The sequence below is a fragment of the Microcebus murinus genome, chromosome 6 (genome assembly GCF_040939455.1).
Source record: "Microcebus murinus isolate Inina chromosome 6, M.murinus_Inina_mat1.0, whole genome shotgun sequence".
NCBI classification, from domain to species: domain Eukaryota; kingdom Metazoa; phylum Chordata; class Mammalia; order Primates; family Cheirogaleidae; genus Microcebus; species Microcebus murinus.
The window spans coordinates 94,145,715-94,166,547 of NC_134109.1; the positions used below are offsets into that span (position 1 = coordinate 94,145,715).

The window sequence follows — 20,833 nt, forward strand, 5'->3', positions numbered from 1 at the left end:
CAGATCCTTCTTTCCTGTGTAGATGGTTTCAGAAGTGGGGAAGGGATTTCGCACCATAATTTAGTAGGAAGGGTCAGGGCTATAGTGAATATATCCCCTGTGCAAGCCACTGCTTTTGTTCCTCTGGGAGGGGGACAGGGGCGAAGAAGTCAGGTGGGAAACACAGCCCCACTCCCCCAGGTGTCAGGACCCTTCAGTCTTCTGAGCCTTCCCAGAGGCCTCCAAACACCTGACACAAGGGTATGTTGACACCACATTAGACCGATTCTCACTCGAGGCTATTTATTCTTTTTTTGCACATAGGTGATATCTTTGAAGTTACACAGGTTTTAACAAACCCATTATCTGGTTAGCTAGACCTCTAGAAGTGGGAAGCTGTTAGGGAGAGATGCACACTGATGGCAGTAACAAAGGGCAGCTGATGACAAAAGAGGGGGACAAACATGGTTGTTGTCTTAGACCATCTGCTGCTGCTATAACGCAAGACCACAGACTGGGTAATTTACAAACAATAGAAATTTATTTCTCACGCTTCTGGAAGCTGGGACGTCTAATATCATGGTGCTGGCATCTGGCAAGGGTGTTCTTGCCGTGTCCTAACGTGAAAGGTATCACATGGTGAAAGGGCAGGGAGAGGGAGAGGGACTGACCAAAGGGGGCTGAACTCAGCCTTTAAAAGGAACCCATTGGCTCCATGATGGCATTAATCTATTCATGAGGACAGAGCTCTCTCAGCCTAATCACCTCTTCAAGGTCCCACCTTTTAATACTGTTACAGTGGTGGTTAAGTTTCCAATACATAGCTTTTGGGGGACACATTCAAAGTATAGCAGTCATCCGTCAGAATCACCTGGATACCTTTTGCAAAACCGTACACGCCTGGGTCCATTCCATACCTGCTGTTTCCGGATCTCCAGGGGTAAGGCTGGGTATTTGCAGTTTTATAAAACCACCCCAGGTATCTGGATGTTCACATCTGACTAAGCACTGAAACTGCAGGACAGGCACACGCATCCAAGAACACAGCTGTTGTGTCATCTTGGCCCATGACAGTCATGTCGTGACTGTAGCCACTGTCGTGTCTGTGGGTGTCTTCTGCATTCATTTCATTCCATCCAGTCAGTCGTCTTCAAGGTGGCAGCACACACCATAGTGCACACTGACCCTGCGTTTTGTCGTAGGGAGAAATACGACAATTAGAAGAGGCCCTTGTGCATGCCAGAAAGGAAGGAAAAGAAGCTGCGTCAGCCAGGAGGGGCCTGGAGAGCGAATTGGAGGATGCTCAGGTAACACTGAGGGTTGTTGTCCTTATCCTGTTATAAAGGAAACCCAGAGAAGCAAAATTGGAGGGACATGCAGAAATTGTCATTGGTCCTGTTTTCCCAGGTACCTCCCTTTCACCCATAGTAACCGCCCTGGCCTTCAAACTGTCCATTTAGACTGTGATTCTCAACTAAGGGACATTTGGTAACGTCTGAAGACACTTTTGGTTGTCACACTAGGGAGGTGCTACTGGCAGGTAGCCAGTGGAGGCCAGGGATGCTGCCAAAAATCCTACAAAACACAGGACAGCCCCACAACAGAGATTTGTCTGGCCACGGATGTCAGGAGTGCCAAGGTTGAGAGACGTTGACATTAAAGAGCTTGACAGCCTTCCAAAGATAAAAAATACGAATTGTGTGAAAGGCCGGCAGGATTGGTCCCCAAGGCAGTATGGAGGTGGCTTTCTGGCAGAAGCCAATTTCCCTTCTCCTCTGGGCAGATGCACCCGCAGAGTGCAGTCCTTCAAGGCGGCTATGAGAAGGGGCAGGAGGAAGTCAACCCTTGAAACTGGATAGCTATCTCTATTCAAAATCAGGAGGTTCTTAGAGAATTAGATTTTCCTATTTGCAGGTTAGAAAGATTACTTGAAGTACAGTGTAAAGAAAAGCCTGGGTCGGGCGCGGTGGCTCATGCCCACAATCTTAGCACTCTGGCAGGCCGAGGCGGGCAGATTGCTCGAGGTCAGGAGTTCGAAACCAGCCTGAGCAAGAGCGAGACCCCCCCCCCCCCGTCTCTACTAAAAAAAAAAAAAAATAGAAATTAATTGGCCAACTAAAAATATATAGAAAAAAAATTAGCCTGGCATGGTGGTGCATGCCTGTAGTCCCAGCTACTCGGGAAGCTGAGGCAGGAGGATCACTTGAGCCCAGGAGTTTGAGGTTGCTGTGAGCTAGGCTGACATCACAGCACTGTAGCCCGGGCAACAGAGCGGGACTCTGTCTCAAAAATAAATAAAGAAAATAAAGAAAAGCCTGCACTGAAGTGCTAAACTGACTTTACACAGTGACCCTGTGTCATCCAGGTGTGTGCTTCCTGCCGCTGCCTCTCAGGTTCTAAAGAACCAGCACCCAAGCACCCCAAGGCGAGTTTCTGAGGAGGTAAAAGCCCAGCGTTTCTGCCTGTTGTCTAAGAGGAAGGCTGTCGAAGTTTCATTAGGGACCCATTTGTACTAGGATAGGTGGGGGAGGGCACATTAAAAGCACGGAGCTGAGTTAGGACACGGATTCGTACAGGTCTCTGTGCACCTTCCCTTAAGGGTGCAGGGCTTGGTCTCCTCAGGGTGTAGAGGACAGATGGGAGTCACACAGATCAGCCACAGCTCAGGGACTCTCGTCCCCAAATCAGAGAGGCCTGTGCCTTCTCCCTGGCTTTGGAAGGAAGTTGTTTTTGTTTATAGTCAAGTTTTTTTCTGAGTTCTGTGTCTGACTGCCTTCCCTTAGATTTTTCTTTTTCTTTCTATGTTTTTCTTTCTTTAGCTCTAGATCTTTGTTACAAAACCGTGTTGGGTTGATTTGGTGCAGATGGCAATTTCCCCATGCTGTTATTTAAGGCCGGGGGTGGCTACTGTTACCTAAGCCAGCTGCCAAGGCGTCGGGTTTAAATTTGTGAGCCAGTGGGGGGCAGACAGAGAGGAAGGACATGGGTACTCTATAGGGACAGACATCTGCCCCTTCGTGTCATGTCCGCAGCTAACACAGGGTGCAGCTGGGAGCAGACTCAGAGAAAGTCTCTCAGGACTTTTCCTTTGGTCGAACAAGAATTTTTTTTGCACATATGGAAATAGTTTCCCGGCTGGGAATCTGCAGCTCCTGGTTAATTCAGCATATAGAACAGATGATGGCCTCGAGGCCAAAAGATCTAAATGTAATCCCCACCCACCCCACCTCCCCATCTCTAGCCTTGTTTGGAAGTACTTCTGTTGAGCTGGTTTTCCCAGTGGTATGGAGAAGGGCAGGACGCCTCATGGGGCGTGTGGCCTGGTCTCAAAAAGGGGTGCCAGGAAAAGTGCACCATCACTCTACAATACTGTGCTTTCTCTAAAACTGGGAACCAGAGAGTCAGCTCCTTTTGTCGGGTCTCTTTGCGCATGCCTGTCGGCCTGGAAGCTGGCAACCCGCAGGGAACTCGGCCCCGGAGGAAGAAGAGAAAGTAACTGGTGTTTTTCTCACACAAACATCATAGGTTTCAAAATCTTTCTGCCTGCAGCAATCGGTTGCCTCTGCATGCATGATAAATATACTTCTTTACACAGTAGCTGAAGACCGAGTTGAACTTACATCTGGTTTACCGTGACTCAGTCAGAGCGTGGCCGAGGGTCATGAAGACGCCAGTCTTGGTGTGCTGACCCCGGACTCAGTTGGTCCAGGACCACGCTGCCGTCCGTGCCTGCCGGAACTGCGTTCAGGGCAAAGACACCTATGGTGGCGTTTACAAGTGCCTTGTGCAGATGGGGAGGTGAAGAAGTCTTTTCTGGAGAAGCCACAGTTCTTTCCTTCGGGGAGGGATAATGGTACACATTCTCCATTTCTTGACCACCCACCCTATTGGACTTTAGTGTATGGAGACAACAAAGGGAAAAAGGCCCAGTGTTTCCACCGTGGCGGCCCATAGATACCGTGCGGCAAGGGCTCTGAGAAGGCCACCTTCCCTTTGGTCAAGCTACTCATGCCTTGAACCTGGTAGGCTCACTTGTACCTTGGTTATTGCTAACATGGGCTAACTGGGGCCTTATTTAGTCATATAGTAAAAGGCTCTGCGTCCATGACAGGATGACTCAACTATACATCCACCAACCTTGTGTCTGAGATTCTCGGACCCCATACATTTTCTCCAAATTTCTGCCCCATTATTGGTCAGTGGGCTGGTATTGCTGGTCTTGGGCATTTAGTCACTGTAGCTAGAGAGCATTTCACTCCTAATGTGGTTCACGTTGAAGGGTTAAAAAAGGGCAAAGTTGCCAAGTTAGCTTCTTTTCATGTGAATTTGGGACATGTTTTCTCAGCAGTGACTCATTGGAACACATTTCTTGAATAGCTGAAGGGGCAGAATATTGTTTGAAACAATGTTCAAAACTTAGGAGATATTGGAATCATCTGGGGAACTTTCAAACACAAATTTGTGGGCCCCAGGCTAAGAAAAATTGTAACTCCATCAGAAAGACCTAGAATCTATGATACATTTTAAGTAATGGGTACGCCACCCTTGCATGGTGATTCTGATATAGGAAGTCTTCAGATCACTTTAGGGAATAGGTAAAACCACTAAGTTTTTTACATATACCTAATAGTGAACATACCCAGATAGATAGAAAATCTATTCCTTGCCTTTACAGATCTTACTACCTGGCAGTAGAGGCAAGCATACGAGAATATGTTAGGAATAATTTAGCGAAACTCTCTTTCCAGGCAGTGCATGTTTGGGGATGTGGGGGGTGTTGGCAGGCCCCGGGTGCAGAACGGTGAGTCCATGGTATCTCTAGGGGCATAGGAGGACAGGAGCGGGCAGCCTTGTCTAAGCAGAGTGAAGCAGCAATGAACGCGCTGTATGTAGGTTGAATGGAGTTGGGGCTAGCTTGGCTGTGGGCCTGGAGCTTTTGTGGGGTTGGGGTCCCAGAGGAGGAGAAAGAGAGATGGGGGCACCTGTAGGGGGGCAGGAGGCTGAGTTGGACCCTGAAGGTTCTGCAGGAAGCCATTGCTGGCCCTCTGTATCTGTATTTGTTGTGTTCTCAAATTTAAGTTTTTGAGATGCACATTCTGAGCTTTCTCTCATATAGTGGAACCATTCCTCGCCGGTGCCATAACTCTTTCTTCTTACTCTTTGCCCCTAACACCACTAAATAAACCATAAACAGAAGCCCCAGGGTTCGACCCTGCGTCGGGTGTATGCCCAGCTGTGGCTGTGGTGGGGACCATGCCTGCTAATTGCCCCCACGCTGAACCCCTGATTACCTTCCTTTTGCCACCTTTTCCCCAAGAGCTTTTGTGGCCTTGGTTCCCTGCAGCAATTAACTCCAGCAGCCCGGCCTTGTTGGCTGCTTCTCAAAGCGTGGCTAGCCCAGCGGAGCCCGGGGGCCGGAAGGCCACCACGGGCGGTTTCTCGGCCCCGCGTCATGTGGTTGGCAGCCCAGAGCTGTTCCGTGCTCTGCAAACCAGGAGAGCCCGAAGTGATCTGGAGTGTTTTCAAGATCCTGAGTTACCGCACGTGACAGCTGCTTGTAAATGTTAAGCACTGTACAAATGCTAACCATTGTTCTCACGCAGCCTCGGTAGGGACACAAGACCCCGTAGGCCCTCAGTTGTTCCTGTACTCACTCACACTCAGCCCTGGGCACCTGCTGGCATTTCCCAGGTGATCCAGTCTCTGTTCGGGTCATGTCACTCTCTTCTGAGCTGTGCCCCTTCCTGTTAGCCCCACAATGATGGCCTAACACCTGGCCATTTAAAGAAGCCACTGTAACCTTCCTAAGATCTTTTAGGATTTTGTTTTGGAATTGCGTGTTTTTTACATAAAGGACATAAGTCTGTGTGACTATGTGAGATGAGAGCCTCAGGGGAACCAGGGAGAGTATTGTACCCAAGATGGGTTGTATTTTATTATATAATAGGCACTAGTATTTGGTGCTGAGTCACTAAAGAACCACTGTTACGTACTTTTTCTCACTAGTGTCTCTTCCGTTTAACGCCTTCTATTCATTCAGTTCATCAACCAGTGGGTTTCCTTTTTGTCTATGTTTGCAAATGGATGCTATTGATTGCAACTCCCTCTCTCAAGTGAACCTTTTTCCTGTGGGACAGTGTTTTCTTTCTCACTCTGTTGCCCAGACTAGAGTGCCGTGGCATCAACCTACCTCACAGCAACCTCAGACTCCTGGGCTCAGGCAATCCTTCTGCCCCAGCCTCCCCAGCAGCTGGGACTACAGGCATGCGCCACCATGCCCGGCTAATATATTTTTAGTTGTCCAGCTAATTTCTTTCTATTATTTATTTATTTTTTTTCCAGTAGAGTTGGGGTCTTGCTCTTGCTCAGGTTGGTCTCGAACTCCTGAGCTCAAATGATCCACCTGTCTCGGCCTCCCAGAGTGCTAGGATTACAGGCATGAGCCTCCGTGCCTGGTTCATTTTTAGCTATTCTAACTGTAAGAACCATTTCCACAGCAGAGTAGATTCTAGAATATTAGTCGCAATGCTGATATCACAGCATATAAATTGCCAGGTAGGTTTAGGTTGGTCTAATATATAACTTTACCTCAGTTTTCAAGCACAAACATTCAGGCTTTCAGACACTATCCTGAATTCACACCACTAGCAGCCTTGCCCACATGTTTCTATAATACATGCTGTGTCCCTTCCTGCCTGTGGATGTTTTTGATTACATGAGCTTTCCTTTTCAGTCCCTGAATTTCAAAACCAGCAATGTCCTTGTGTCCCTGTCATGGCTTTTATTTTGATCTTTTTCCTTACCACGGCTGTGACAGGTCTGGTTGCTGTGTGGTGTGGCCAGGAAATCCCCTTCCGCCCCCCCCCCCACCTGTTACTTCAGCTACCTGGCAGGTAGGTGACTCCCCTGTCCTTTTCTGCCCTTGCAGAAGAACCTGATTCGGACCACCCAGGAGCAGAAGCAGTTGTCAGAGAAGCTGAAAGATGAGGCTGAGCAGAAGGAGCAGCTGAGAAGGCTGAAGAATGAGATGGAGAGCGAGCGGTGGCACCTTGACAAGACCATCGAGAAACTGCAAAAGGAGGTGAGGGAGCCAGAGAAGAAGAGGGTCTGGTGGAAACCAGGGAAGCTGCACTTTGGTCCAAGCACAAACGTGTCAGGGATTTGCAGACCCCCCTGAAGCAGCTCTTTAGATTTGACGAGAATCCCGGATGTAGAGAAACTGAAAAGCAAATGCCAGTAGCCTCTGGAGTCTGGGCACCATAATCACCTCCTAACAAATAGCAGAAGAAGCCTGGTGTGTAAATGTAGACTTCACCGTGTCCCCTGACTCAGAATCTATGTCTCTGTGCGTTTGTATCAATTTATTGTCCAGGAGTGTGGAAGGCAGTTTCAAAGCCCAGTCACTGCCGTTCCTCTGCTCCCCTCTCCCTGAATACCCAGAAGGGAAGAGACACGGGGTCAGGGGGATCCCTGTATCTTGGGAGCTGACATGAGTGGCTCATTTTCTGACACTATTATGGGCCAGGCGCTTTACTACCTGCTTTTGTTTCTCCCTAGAATTCAGTCTGTATCTATGTATTGTTTTAGTTTTGACAAACAACCCTGTAAAGTAGATATGGTTTCAGTTATTTTCAATGAGGACAATGCTGAGGCCCAGAAGAGTTAAAAACGTGCCCCAGTCCCGAGGCAGGCGGATCGCTCAAGGTCAGGAGTTCGAAACCAGCCTGAGCAAGAGCGAGACCCTGTCTCTACTACAAATAGAAATAAATTAATTGGCCAACTAACATATATAGAAAAAATTAGCTGGGTGTGGTGGTGCATGCCTATAGTCCCAGCTATTCAGGAGGCTGAGGCAGGAGGATCGCTTGAGCCCAGGAGTTTGAGGTTGCTGTGAACTAGGCTGACGCCACGGCACTCACTCTAGCCAGGGCAACAAAGTGAGGCTCTGTCTCAAAAAACAAAAAAAAAACATGCCCAGTCGTATACTGGCAAGTAGCAAAGCGGATACATCGCCGCAGGGCTGTGCATCTGGCTCCAAAGGCTATGCCTGCTCAGTCCTCCACGCTGCTTCCAAGTCAGAGGGGACCAGCCCCACCCAGCCCAGGACCAGGTGGCTGGCAGTCTTCTCGGGGGCTGTGGAAGACTGGAGAAGAGGGGCTGCGTTCCGTGTCGAAATGGGACCCGAACCCAGCTCCGTGGTCTGAGACGGAGCGTGGCGGGGTGGGCTCACGTCCCTGTCACTCCTTCCAGATGGCCGACATTGTCGAAGCGTCCCGGGCATCCACTCTGGAGCTGCAGAACCAGCTGGATGAGTACAAGGAGAAGAATCGCAGGGAGCTCGCGGAGATGCAAAGGCAGCTGAAGGAGAAAACCCTAGAGGCAGAGAAGTCCCGACTGACAGCCGTGAAAATGCAGGAGGAGGTAATGCCCGGCCAGATAAGTCCCTCCTCTGTCATTCATTCCCGGTGTCCTTCCAGCGGGCTTGGAAGCTCTTCTGGAAGGGACTTGGGGTGTTTGTAAGACAGCTTTTGTGTGAGTGTGATCCTTTCCTTTTAACCCTCAGGAGGGCTACCCGGCCAGGTGACATTCTAAGACACAAAGGACTTCACCGACTCTAAGGTGAAATGGACACAATTTTAACTTGACCATTTTCTTGATTAATCAAAAATTTTCTGCCTAAAAAATTTAGCAGCCGTTTATATAGCAGCAGTGATGTGGCCAGTGGCATCCAAGTGATTTATCTGCTTTCATGTTTTAATTTAATGCTACAACAAGGATTATAGGAACCGACTGTTTTGGGGTTTTTTTTTTTGCCATTTATTTTAGAAAATACAGACTTTATAAGTGGGAGTGGTGGATAAGAGTTTCAGAACAGTAATGGAGACTAAAAGAAATCCTCAGGAATTTATGAGGACTGAAACTATTAAAACATATTTTTGGTTTTATATTTAAGAATAATAGAGCAAAGAAACCCAAATCTTAGCTGCCTTTAGTCGTGACCTCTAAAGAACTGAGAAAAATAAAGGGACTGTTTTTGATTGTTTTAATGAAAAGCTGGAGGCTCTAAAATACAAGTACAGTGTATGCTGATTTGGGGCTACGCCTCTGGCCAGCCGGGTGATTTTGAACATTATCCCAGTTTTCTGAGCATCTGTTTCTACCTCTTTAAAAACACACATGATACTAACCACTAGGGCAACAAAAAAAAAAAAAAACACACATGAAATATTAGTGACTTTAATTAAACAAGGGAACATGTGAGACTGAGTCACAGAGGGTCTGTACATTCTGGCCACTTAATAAATGTCAGTTTCCCTTTCTTTAATTTTAAGGCTTATTTTGTTTTCGTGTACAATGCCAAGAGCACTAAGATTCCACAGGAAAACAAGTTTTTCTTTAAAAAACAAACTTTTAATTTCTTTGATGATCAAAGAAAACGTCGCCCATGAGTCAGTGCTGAAACTGTGTAAAAGAACAATGGATATTTATTACAGACCTCTGGAACACTTGTGAAAGGACCCAGATAACAGACCCCCCCCTCTGGCTCAGGGTCATAGCATACAGGGTTCCAAGTAAGAACTGAAATCACACACTAATGTTACAATTCTCTTTGGCATTAAAAAAAAAAAAGTCATGTTCATTTCTACAGCAGAGGCAAAATCTGAAAATAATTCAGATATTTGCCAGAACACCAACAAACACCTGGTCTGTTTTGATTTCAAAAGGTCAGTGTCACACTGACTCCTGCAGAGTACTTCCCCCTGCTTTTTGTATGTGGTTTTTATGCTAGAGTCTTTGGGTTGGAAGGAAACTTAGAGATCTTCTAGTTAGATAAGGAAACTGAGCTCCATAGTGATTAGTTAAGGCCAGATGGAGACCGGTATTTTTTTAAAAGGCCAATAATAATAATAATAATAATAATAATAAAGAAGATTCCATACAATGAAAATAAAGATAGCCCAGATTTTCTCACTGGTATAGCCCTGTGAGATGCTGTTTCCATTTGAACAACAGACTTATATACCTCATTTATGCTAGAAGGAAAGTACAGTGAGATTGACCACCCATGATTCAGATGCTGAGGTCTTGGAGTTATTTAAAACAAAAGTGAATTGATAAGCCAAGATCACTCTGGATGCTTAAAAAACTCAAGCTCAGCTCTTCGCTGCCCCCCGCAGCCTGTGTTTTGGTTGAGCTGAGTTAAAGCTCTCAGTAAAAAGAAAGAAAGCTACCAGGGTCCATTCTAAGTGCTATGGCATTTTTACCTATTCTGCCTCTGCTGGAGATAATGTTTAGAGAATTGAGACTTCGAGTTCATCATTGTTCAGTTTGTTTTCTAAATCTTGCATAGCCAAGGGTGGTTTTAACTACTTGGAAAGTAGCACTTGCAGGGTCAAAAGTTGTTTGCTTGCTTTTGATTCGGGAGAAGTTGATCTGAGACACTGTACTAGTTATCCTCTTCTGCATGTCCTTACCAAGTGCTCACAGTGTGGCAGAGCCCTTGCTAGGTGCTGGGAGGGACCTACTGAGCAGTGGGGTGAGGGGCAGCTAGGCGTGGGGAGAGACATGGCAGGTGTAGGAAGGATACCAAGAAGGAAACGCAGGCTGTCTGTTTGCTGGTCATTCTTTTGACTCTGAAACCCACTTTCTAAAAAATTTTAGAGTTTCATCTCATTTGATTCTCATGCTAGCTTTAAGAGTTTGGTTTTATAATCATCCCAATGTTGCAAATGAGGAAACTGAGTCACGGAGAGAGTTAATGCTCTGGAGTATATAGCGAATCTTCTGTATTCAGAGGATGCCCCAGCATCCTCTTTCCACGGGATGGTTTTCACTCCGTGCTTTCATGCACGGTTTCTCCAATGGTGAACACCCAAACCAGACGAGAGTCTTTATCTCCAGATGTCACCTTCAAGGCTGGGCTGCTCTCACAGAAATGTGAGGTGTTCCCTGCAGCCTCCTCCAAGAGAAGAGCACGTTGCCTGAAATTTCCCTCTGGTCTTCCTTGAACTAGCCTCACCTGTTGGGGCTTCCCCAACTCTTCTGCGACAAACACCCCCAGAGGGTGATATTCTGTAGTGGAGTTTGCCACACACTTCCATATACTCTCTGAAGGAAATAAACCCCCGGTGTATTCTGTTCCTAAGACTGCTGGGCCATTTCCAGGAGGGGAGGACATTGGGGACAAAACAGACAGCCTTGGGCATCACTGGATCAGTCCACACAGGTGTTTAAGGAGTACAGAGGTGGCTCTTCTCCCTGGGGAGATTCCAGAGGGCTTCTAAACAGAGACCAGCCCTTGTGAATAGAGTGGTTTGGTCCTGTGCACTTTCCTCAAAGTTGTTAGTTCAGTGCCACCTTGTGGATGAAAAAAAAACACTGTAAATTTTGCTCACTGTGGTTATACAAAGCAGTGGTTTTCCCCTAATGTGCATCTTTATATTGTTAGATTTTGTGCCTGTAAGTTGCTTTGGGGTCATTAATTTAGGTTTTGCTTCTTTTTTTTTTTTTTAACTTTTTATTACACCCTAACTTTAAACCTCTTTCGAGGTGATAGTGATACAGGTGGGAAGCACTTATCTGGTTCAGTGGCTTTCAAGTGTTTTTGGCCTGACTCGTAGTAGGAATTCTATCTTGCGTTGCAACCCAGGAATACAAACATCCACACAAATATATGAATATCTAGTATAAGAGAGTCATAAAACAATATTCGCTCATACTCTGCTCTGATTTTTTTTCCTGTTCTATATTTAATTAAAAAAATGCTGATCAACATGTATTAAGTAGAATTTATAACCTAATGGGTTGCTACCTGTAGCTGGAAAACCCACTCTTTTTACAGAAAGAAAGAGGCACAGAAGGAGGTGGGACTTGCTCAGGGTTTTCTGATCTCCCGTATAGTGGGGGTCCCCTGGGTCTTCTTCAGGGTCAGCCTCTGCACTGCCTGTGGAGGTCCTGTGCTCCTGATGTACCCCAGAAAACCCCCCCAACTCTGTCTCATCCTAGATGCGTCTGATGGAGGAAGAGTTGCGGGACCACCAGCGAGCGCAGGATGAAGCGCTCACGAAAAGGCAGCTCCTGGAGCAGACGCTGAAGGACCTGGAGTACGAGCTGGAGGCCAAGAGTCACGTCAAGGATGACCGCGGCAGACTCGTCAAGCAGATGGAGGTCTGTGGGCTGCACAGCGTGAGCCGGGGGGCCAGTGCAGAGCGAGTCCGGGACGCCGGGGAGGCGGCCTCTCTGCTCATACCTCAGCCTTTGGGCATCCTGGGTTTTTGTTCTGTCCAGCAGCCAGGTGTTAGGGAGGCGATTTCTTGATTGGAGGAAGAAGTGGGTAGTTCCTAGACTCGCAGGCCATGGGAGTTGGAAGGAGTGATGGACATAACTTAGTCTGATGTCCTCCTTGTCATGAAGAGGGAATGGGACAGATGCCCAGAGAGGTTAGGATTTTGCATAAGGACACAGAGATGGTTCCTTTTCCACTTGTTCTTTGGGAGCAGTGCTTCCGACAAGACTGCCGCATGTCCAGAGAGGGGCAGAGATGAGCCTTGGTCGCCAACCGCCTGCCTCCTAGCGGTCATCAGCCCTCTGGTGCGCATACTCCATTCTCGTTTCCTGTTTCTGGTCCATTTTCCCTTGCAGGTTGTCTGGCTTTCTCTGAGCTGGCAGCAAACTGTGTGGCTCAGTGTGTTGTTGTGTATACAATACGTACACAGTCCGGGACGGTATATTGGAAAGGGCTCAGTGCAGTTACTGGATGGGGGTGATTTGTTCACAAACTGAAAACACAACGTACTGGAAAAACGTAAATGAAGTAATAGAATCTAAGTATGAACAATCCGCTGAGAATGACAGGAAGATCCTTAAAATATGTCCACTTCAACTTTTAAAAAGAACGATTTTCAGGAACAAAACTAGCTCCAAACCAGAAACAAACACACACGCACGCGCGCACACAGAGTGGAATTTAGAGACAGAGACACTAAAAAATAAGCCTTCAGCTTTTGAGAGAAGTTAAAATTGTCAAGGATTTGATAAAAGACAGATAGTGCTCAAGGCCAGGGAGAGATGACTGCTTTCAAAATCAATGGAATTCCTGATTCAACTTTGCAAATAAACAGAATAACTTCTTAAAACCTCGAGGGGACTTAGTAGCAGTTTATATCTAGGGAGTGCTGTTTCAGTCATTGAAGATTTTATTAGATGGGCCTCTTTTAGAGACTGGAATAACCTGATTACAGTTTTATTACTCTTTTGCAAGATTGCTGTATATTTTGCTGATGTCCTTGTTCTGATCTCTTAAGGGGAGGTAATTTTAAGGCAAGCCAAGGTCAGCCCAGTTAACTAGGAACTGACTGATTCTGGGAGCCTGAACAGCTTAGTTAAAAACAAGCTAAAGCTGCTTCAGGCAAATGGGCTCTGGCCAGGCCCCTGAATGCTCCTGTTGGGTTCTGTGTGTACGGATTTTAGGCAGGAAGAGAGCCCTGTGAAGAGTTGCCATTAGCTGAAGAAGACTGAGTTGTCAGATCATCTCCCTCTAGAATATCCTGACTAAAAGAAACATTTCCTTTGGCTGACTTAAGGTCTATAAGCAGTAGCCTAGCTAAGCTTTATCTGCACCTCTGCAATATTTCAGATATTCCTCCATGAATTACAAAATGAATAGCTCTCAAGGCTCAGCCACACCTGAGGGGTCTTCTTCCTCCCCTGAGAGGCAGCTGGCAGGGCTGCCTTGCTGTGACTAAGGTCTAGCCTGTTCCTTCCCCAGCACTTAAATTAATTCTCAAGACTCAAGAGGTCTCCCAAGGATGGACATTTTCTGTAAACTCAGAAACTCGGGAGGCTGTTATATGTAAATGCAGCTCTTGTGATTTCTGACTATAGTAGAATTGGCCTTGGAGGAATCGGGAACCACTGAACAGATAGGAGGCTTCAGTGCAGGACCCGGCTCTGTTCAAAGTTGGTCTTTGGGATGCTTGGCTCCCGGGAGAGAGCTTGGCAGCATCCCTATAGATTTCGATCACGACCAGGGAGGCCATTCACAGACATTCACTCATTCACCTGAGTTCTGTGCATTTTATTTTTGGTGCTCGCAGGGGCATCCATTGATTGTCAACCGACTTTGGCAATTGCAGAGACAATATTTATACACAAATGCTGCAAGGGCATGTTTAAAACTCAGAATGCCAGTTGCTTTTTTAGCATCAGTGGCTCTGAGTTTACCCAGACATAGGACAAATTGGCTGATGACAGGAGAAATACATGCACAAACCCCACAACCCTCTAGTTCTATGTTAGGTGGTTTGTGTTAGAAGCCTTTTTTTTCCATATACCAGACTACTTTAAAATACTTTTCTCTTAACACTTAATTATTTTACATTAGGAGCCATCGAGGAAGGCGCAAATTATTATTCTTATGTAATGATGAGTTTAGCAGAATTGGTCAGCCTGTCTGTGTGTGAATCCAGTGCAGATTTGGGAGTTCACAGTGCGAAGTGCATGGTGTTCCCTAGAAGAGAGAGGCAAGTGCCAAAGGCTGCTGTAGACTCTGCTCCTGCAAGGCTCTTGGAAATCCTGAGCAGGAGAGCGGCCAAACAGTGTCCTGAGCATGACATATGTAGAGAAATGTCCCTTGCATGGTGTCTCAGCTCCCACACTGTCCTATATTTGTTTTACTTTAAAATTTTTTTTTCCACGTTGTCTTTTAACAGGCATAGGTGGATCTGTTTGAAGTTACTGATTCACAGAAAGAAAAAAACACCTGAAGGAAACATGCTAAAATATCCTTAGTGCTTGTGTCAGGGTTTGGGGTAATATTGTTTCTTCTTTTATGTGTTTTTCGACACAGATGGTTATATTTTACATTGCAAAAGTCATATAAAACACACAGTTTTTTAAAGATCTGCTTTGGGCAGTAGAAGAAACAGATAGATCATTTTTCCAGACCCTGATGATACTCAGCTCTCATTTGTCCGTGGGGTTTTCCTTTCCTAGGGCTGTCCTTGCCCCCAGTCCGGCTCTGCGCAAGTGAAATAGGTTGTGTTTGTGACCTTTTCCCCAGGACAAGGTGTCTCAGCTGGAGATGGAACTGGAGGAAGAAAGAAACAACTCGGATTTGCTGTCGGAGAGGATCTCCAGGAGCAGGGAACAGGTACTGTCCTGTCGCTGGGCCATGAGCGGATTGTCCTGTGAGGAAAGGAGACGTGAGAGGGGAAACCTGAGGATTCAGTCAGAGCAGGAAGAGAAAGCTCAGGCACTGCGGAAATGGATGGAAGATTGGCTAGTTTTCACCATAATGAGCCACTAGGAGAGAGGTATAATAAATAACATGAAGCAGAAAGTGGAAGTTTCCGGAGTGGTTGTGAATAACCGTTAGCCATAATAATAGGCAAAGTGCTTTTAGAGCTGAGGCTCAAGAATCATTAGTTCGACAGGAAATCGTGCCAAATTTGGTTAGCCGGCACTGTATTCGATGGACAGAAAGTAAACTCTCAGATACAGCCTTTTCCTTTAAGAACTTTACAAGCTATTGAGCAATACATACACCTATGGAGCATTCACAATATGACAGATTTACCCTCCAAGAGAGTGCATTTTGCAGTTTCGAAAGGAGTTTCAACTTATGTTTGATCTTTATGGCGCCACCGTGAGGCGGTCGGAGAGTTCTCGTTCTCCCATCGTAGATGACAGAACAGATTTCCCAAGCTACGTGCATTATCATCCCAAGGTGTTTGGATTTTGTTTCCACTTTTTAATTAAGTGAAGGTTCCGAGCGGCTATGTGATTGATGTGCTGGGAGTGGCAAGGGTGGGGAGAGTGGTCGTTTTGCTGGAAAGTGGTGGCACTGTTAATTCGTTTCCGTGTCCCCAGTGCGTGCCCAAGCCACTTGACAGATAAAATATGGAAACATCTGGGGACAAGAATTCAGAGCACTCAGTGGTAGTTTTGAAGAGAATTAATTTGTATTCTCTAATCTCAGCCCTTCATTGACACACGATGCCTGTGGACACCTGTAGAAACTTCTGAGAGGATGTGCTTTCAATGGCAACTGACTCAGGTGGACGTCTAGGGCCTTAAAAGGGTGCCTGAGGAATGGTACATTGACATTTAAAAAACCCTTCACATCTTCCTTGACCAAGTTGGCACTTTCCCAGTTAAAAAAATGAAAACAAAACCTAAAAACCTTGGAATGCTGCTGAGTATAGATTAGGAAATCATCCGATGGAGGGTTCAAATGTAAAATCTGGAATACAAGTAATTTGGGCAAAATCTTCCCTAATCACGAGGGCTCTTTCCCCTTGTCTCCGTTCTGCTTTCTCACTGAACTGTGTTTCCCTCTGCTCAGGGTGACCAAGAACTAGAAATCCCAGTGCACAGGGACAACACCATGTGAGCTGGCAGTCCCCACCCAGAGTTGAATGTGAATTGCTGGTGTCCTTTCCGTATCTTGTGTATCTCGTTGCCAGTTTTCTTTGCAAACAAGTGTGATCCTCACGCTGCCACTGAGCTCCCGAGAGTGAAGGAAATTGCAACCCCAGGCTCTATCCGCCTTCCCCGCCCCAGTCTGGGTTCTGTCTGCGTGTTCCGGGGCCGTGCTAATGGCATTCCCCTGGAGGGGTGGCAGGCTGAGCTGCAGAGGTTTAGAAAGGGCCCTTCCTGAAAACCAGAAGTCCACAAGGAGCACTCAACCTTGACATTTCCACCCGCACCCCCGCCAAGGTCCTCCCCAAAGTGTGTGTTTGCTAATAACTTCTCTCACCGGAATAAAAGCTGTTTTGTTATGAGTTCCTGCCAGCTTGGCCAAGTAGCTGCATTACCACAGGACGTTTCAGGACCTGCTAAGCATTCACAATGACAGAATAAGTGACCGTGGATTTGTTTTGCTGGCGTTTCTTGTGACTTACGCAGAAAGGAATGGTGGGAAAGTATGTTATCCTGTCAGTAATCGGGCAGTTAAAACAGACTTTCAGTCCCACGTTTTACACCAAAAACAAAACACAGACACACTGAACCAGAACGCGCTGGCCTCCCTCGGCTCGGCCGACGGCCCAACACTGAGAACTGATCACTTAGATAGCTGGTCCCACAATTGTTTGGGGCCTTTCTTTTTCCTCTCAACTGAGCACTTGGATCATGGGGGAATAGAGCTGCTGCCTGTGATGTGGTCAAGCTTGAAAATATTTCCACTGAGCCAAGAACTTGAAGTAAGTTTAGGGAGGAAGTTAAGGGAACTCACATGATCTGTTGGAACAAGCGCTGGGCTGGGAGCCCCAGTCCTGGCTCCCGCACTAGCCCCGTGGAGCTCAGGGATGGCCCCAGCCTTCCTGAGCTCGGTCTGTAAAATCTACCAAAATGAGGCTATTGTTCTAGGGGATTTCTGGAGACTTTTCTAAACTCTAACACTGAAATGCTATGAGAAGGATTTCAACCAACAGTGTCTGATTCGGCCTTTCATTTCTTCTGTTCTCTCTCTGTATCTGCGTTATATGCCTGTAAGTGTGAGTCCCACAAATGTCGACAGCCTCTTTGCTTTACTAGTTTTCTTTCCAACTCTTCTATTTTCTTCTCACTGCGTGATCTGGCATAGGGAGGGTAAAGCCTGGTGTTTTTGCTGTAAGTGGAGAAATCAAGCATCATGTTCAAATGGACGTAGGAATTGGTAAAACCATGAAACAAAAACCCTAAGATGGTCCAGCTTGCAAAGTTCTATAAAATAAATAAATAAAAAATAGCATAAAAATTTAAAAATTAAAAAAAAAAAAAGAACAAAAACCCTGAGATAAAATGATGTCTCCTGATTTCTCCTCTGGCCTCTGCTGCCTCCTGGTTTGTAAGGGAGGTCAAAGAAATGGATTGACCCAATACCTGCCTCCCTGGGAAGCATTTAATTCTCATTCATCGTTGGGGTTGGTGCAAGACTTAATTTCCTGCCTTTTAAAGTGCAGGCTCTACGGAGAGGACCTTGGGTGTAGACAGATGGGCCCTGATCCTGAAGCCATTTCAGTCCACTTAGTGGACCATTTAGTCCACCACGTGCCTGTTGCTTTCCTGCCAGAATCAGAGTGAGAAAATTCCAGGCTTAAGACCTTTTTTTCCTCTGCCCCCCTGGAATGCTGACCTTGTGACACCTCCTGAACAAGGATGTCCCCTAAAGAACAGGAAATAGCGACTTTTATCTCCAACCGGATTAATAGTGTCGGTCCTGAATCCCTAGCAGACTGCTGCTAACCACTGAAAAGGGAAGGCAGGGGGAATTTTGTTTTCTGGATCTTGGTCTCTTTAAGTTAAAAATTTAAATTCACCGCTCTCTACTTTAAACTCAGAATTGTGTCACAAGCTCCTCTTCTGAATCTTTGGTTCCTTCAAACATGTCCCCTTCTTTTTCCTAGTCTTAGTGATAGGGCTTAAGTGCAGGTGGCAGGAAAAAAGGTGTCCCAGCCATGTTAGCAGATGGCCAACCCCGTCACTGGATTTGCAGATCCGGCGAGGACCTCAGGGTTCAACTCTTCAGACTTCTGGGAATAGATGGGAGATTTGAGGCCCACAGCCACCTGGTGGTTTAGCTGCGGCGCTGGCCTTGGGTTCCCAAGACAGTGCTCTGTCTACCAGTGCTTGCAAAATATAATGAATACCCGCTGTGTGCGTGGCATTGCCGTAAGCTACAAAATGATCAAAGTGTTCTCTGTTCTTGAAGCGCTATGGTTTATTTGGGGAGTTGGGCCAGACCTCAAAAATGGGTAACTAACAACAAAACTTACCAGATACTAAATGCCAAGTGAAGGATTTAGGCAATGTATGAGGGAAAGCCTCATATTAATATTAATACTAATAATTAGTATTAATAGCAAGAGTAACCATGGGAGAGTTTCTAGAGGAAGATGGACCTGGAGTCTGCTTTGAAGAAACAGTTAGATTTGGACAAACTACGAGGAGTGGGCAACGGAAGCCTAGATAGAAGGAATGTTGTGAACAGAGCCTGGGAGGTAGGAATATAGGCAGCATTTTGAAGAGCAGTGAATGAACGAGCGTGGCTCAGTTGAGTTTCTGGTTTTGCACAAGGGATCAACAAAAGGAGGTGGGTTTGGAGGGACGGATTGAGAGTTTTGAGTGGCCCTATCCTGAAGGCAGTGGGAAGCCATTGAAGAGGTTGAGCAGAACGGTGAAGCACACACAGTGTTCTAGAAGACGAAGGTGGCTCGGGGGTAAGGACTGGAAAAGGTAAGACCGGGAGGAGGCTTCCAGGGGGCTGTCCCAGGCCCAGGGGATAGGAAAGGCAGTGTGAAATAGAGCATTCATGCCTCTGGTTTTTCTTTCTCTTTCTCATTTATACATTTTTTGACACTCACCAAATGCCAACCACGTTATTCATAAGTTCCCAGCCTTTCTAAGGCTCCCCCCCCCCCCCGCATCCATGTTCAGGATAGTTTATTATTCAGGGAATTCTAATTGAGAGGAAAGTTTTTCAGACCTCTTGGATGCTTGGTCTTGGGTACCAGCCCTGGCCAATATGAAGGAGAAGGGATGGGTTTGGGTTTGATAAAGTGATACCTTCTTTTATAAAACAGAGGTCAGGCGTATTTGTTTTCTCACCCAAATATAGTTTCACCATATACAGAATGGTTTCTGATTGACTTGTAAGCTGAAGAAAAATTTAATTAAATAGTGGCTATTTTACTGGCTTTTAAATCCAGAGAAGTCCTTTTCCTCTCCTTTTATTTATGACAACTGCCATCCTTACCAGGGATGCCCTAAATGCTAGGCGCTGTGCCGCGTGCCTGACGTACTTTTGTGTTGTTGTCAGGTAAAGTGACATCCTAGGGTCACACGGCTTGTAAGAGGTGGAGCCACAGTCTGACCCCAAAGTCCCCTGCCTCCCATCAGACTATGTAGGGGTCTTAAGCCCACCCCTCCAAGAACCTTTCTTTGAGCCTCTGCTCTCAAGTTAAAAATGATGTCATGTTGTTTCTTAGAATGGGTGAGGATTCAAGTCCACCTGATCCTTTCCTGGCTCCCCAAGAGTACAGAATTCAAATAGGCAAACAGAGGTCTGGCTTGGTGTGTCCTAAACGTGCCCAGCAGGCTGGTGTTCCGGCCCAGTGGGCACTGCTTCGTCACGGCTGGTGGCTGGGAGCAAACAGTTAACAACAGAGCCGGGCCTGACCGGAGAGGCGTTCTCTTGGACAGGGAGGCCACGACGGCCCAGCCCCGTGCAGAGATGATTCATCCAGCCTGGGCAGCTGGCAGGCAGCAGGAAAAATACCAACTTGAGCTTTGGGTGGCTTCAGTCTTGCCAGGGGCTAAGCAAAGCTGCCTTGTTGTTGCCTTGGCAACTGCAGGATAAATCCCAGAGATAAAGTTGCAGGCTCCTACAGTCACTTTTGGGAACTGCTCCTCAGTGGCCGGCTCACACCTGCTCCTCTGTCAGCATGGGGGGGGGGGGACGAGGGTGCCAGTAAATGAGAAGGTGCAAGCCAGCGCATGAAAGATCAAAGGAGGGCGTCTTCTTTCTTTCCTTTTTTTCTTTTTTTTTTTTTTTTTAATTAAAATGATCCTGATCTAAGGACTGCCTCCTCTTGTATTGGCTGCTCAAACACCCAGTGTATACAGTTGATTGATAAATAATTTTCCTTTCTTGTGATTAAGTATCATTCTTAATGCCAGCCAGGAGGGTAGGCTTGCCAGACTCTTTGCAGCCCAATGATAAACACAGGTGATGGGTGAAATATTGTTATTAGCCATCATAAATATCTCTGGCTTTTCATTAATCCAAAAGGCAGCTGCTTCTAATCCTGAGAGCTGGCTCGGGTCATGGGTATCTCTGACATGAAACCCACTGGAACCCGATCCTGTTATT

General features: G+C 46.5%; 1 protein-coding gene across 2 annotated transcripts in view; it reads left to right on the forward strand.

Annotated features, from left to right (window-relative positions):
• The window catches only part of CGNL1 (cingulin like 1), a 168,339-nt gene that overhangs the window by 135,930 nt on the left and 11,576 nt on the right, over window positions 1–20,833 (forward strand). For both annotated transcript variants that reach the window (XM_012783044.3, XM_076004409.1), the window contains exons 10-14: window positions 1,182–1,286; window positions 6,908–7,060; window positions 8,230–8,400; window positions 11,986–12,147; window positions 15,041–15,130. In XM_012783044.3, the coding sequence (XP_012638498.2) occupies window positions 1,182–1,286; window positions 6,908–7,060; window positions 8,230–8,400; window positions 11,986–12,147; window positions 15,041–15,130 (681 nt within the window). The remainder of the gene's footprint in view (window positions 1–1,181; window positions 1,287–6,907; window positions 7,061–8,229; window positions 8,401–11,985; window positions 12,148–15,040; window positions 15,131–20,833) is intronic.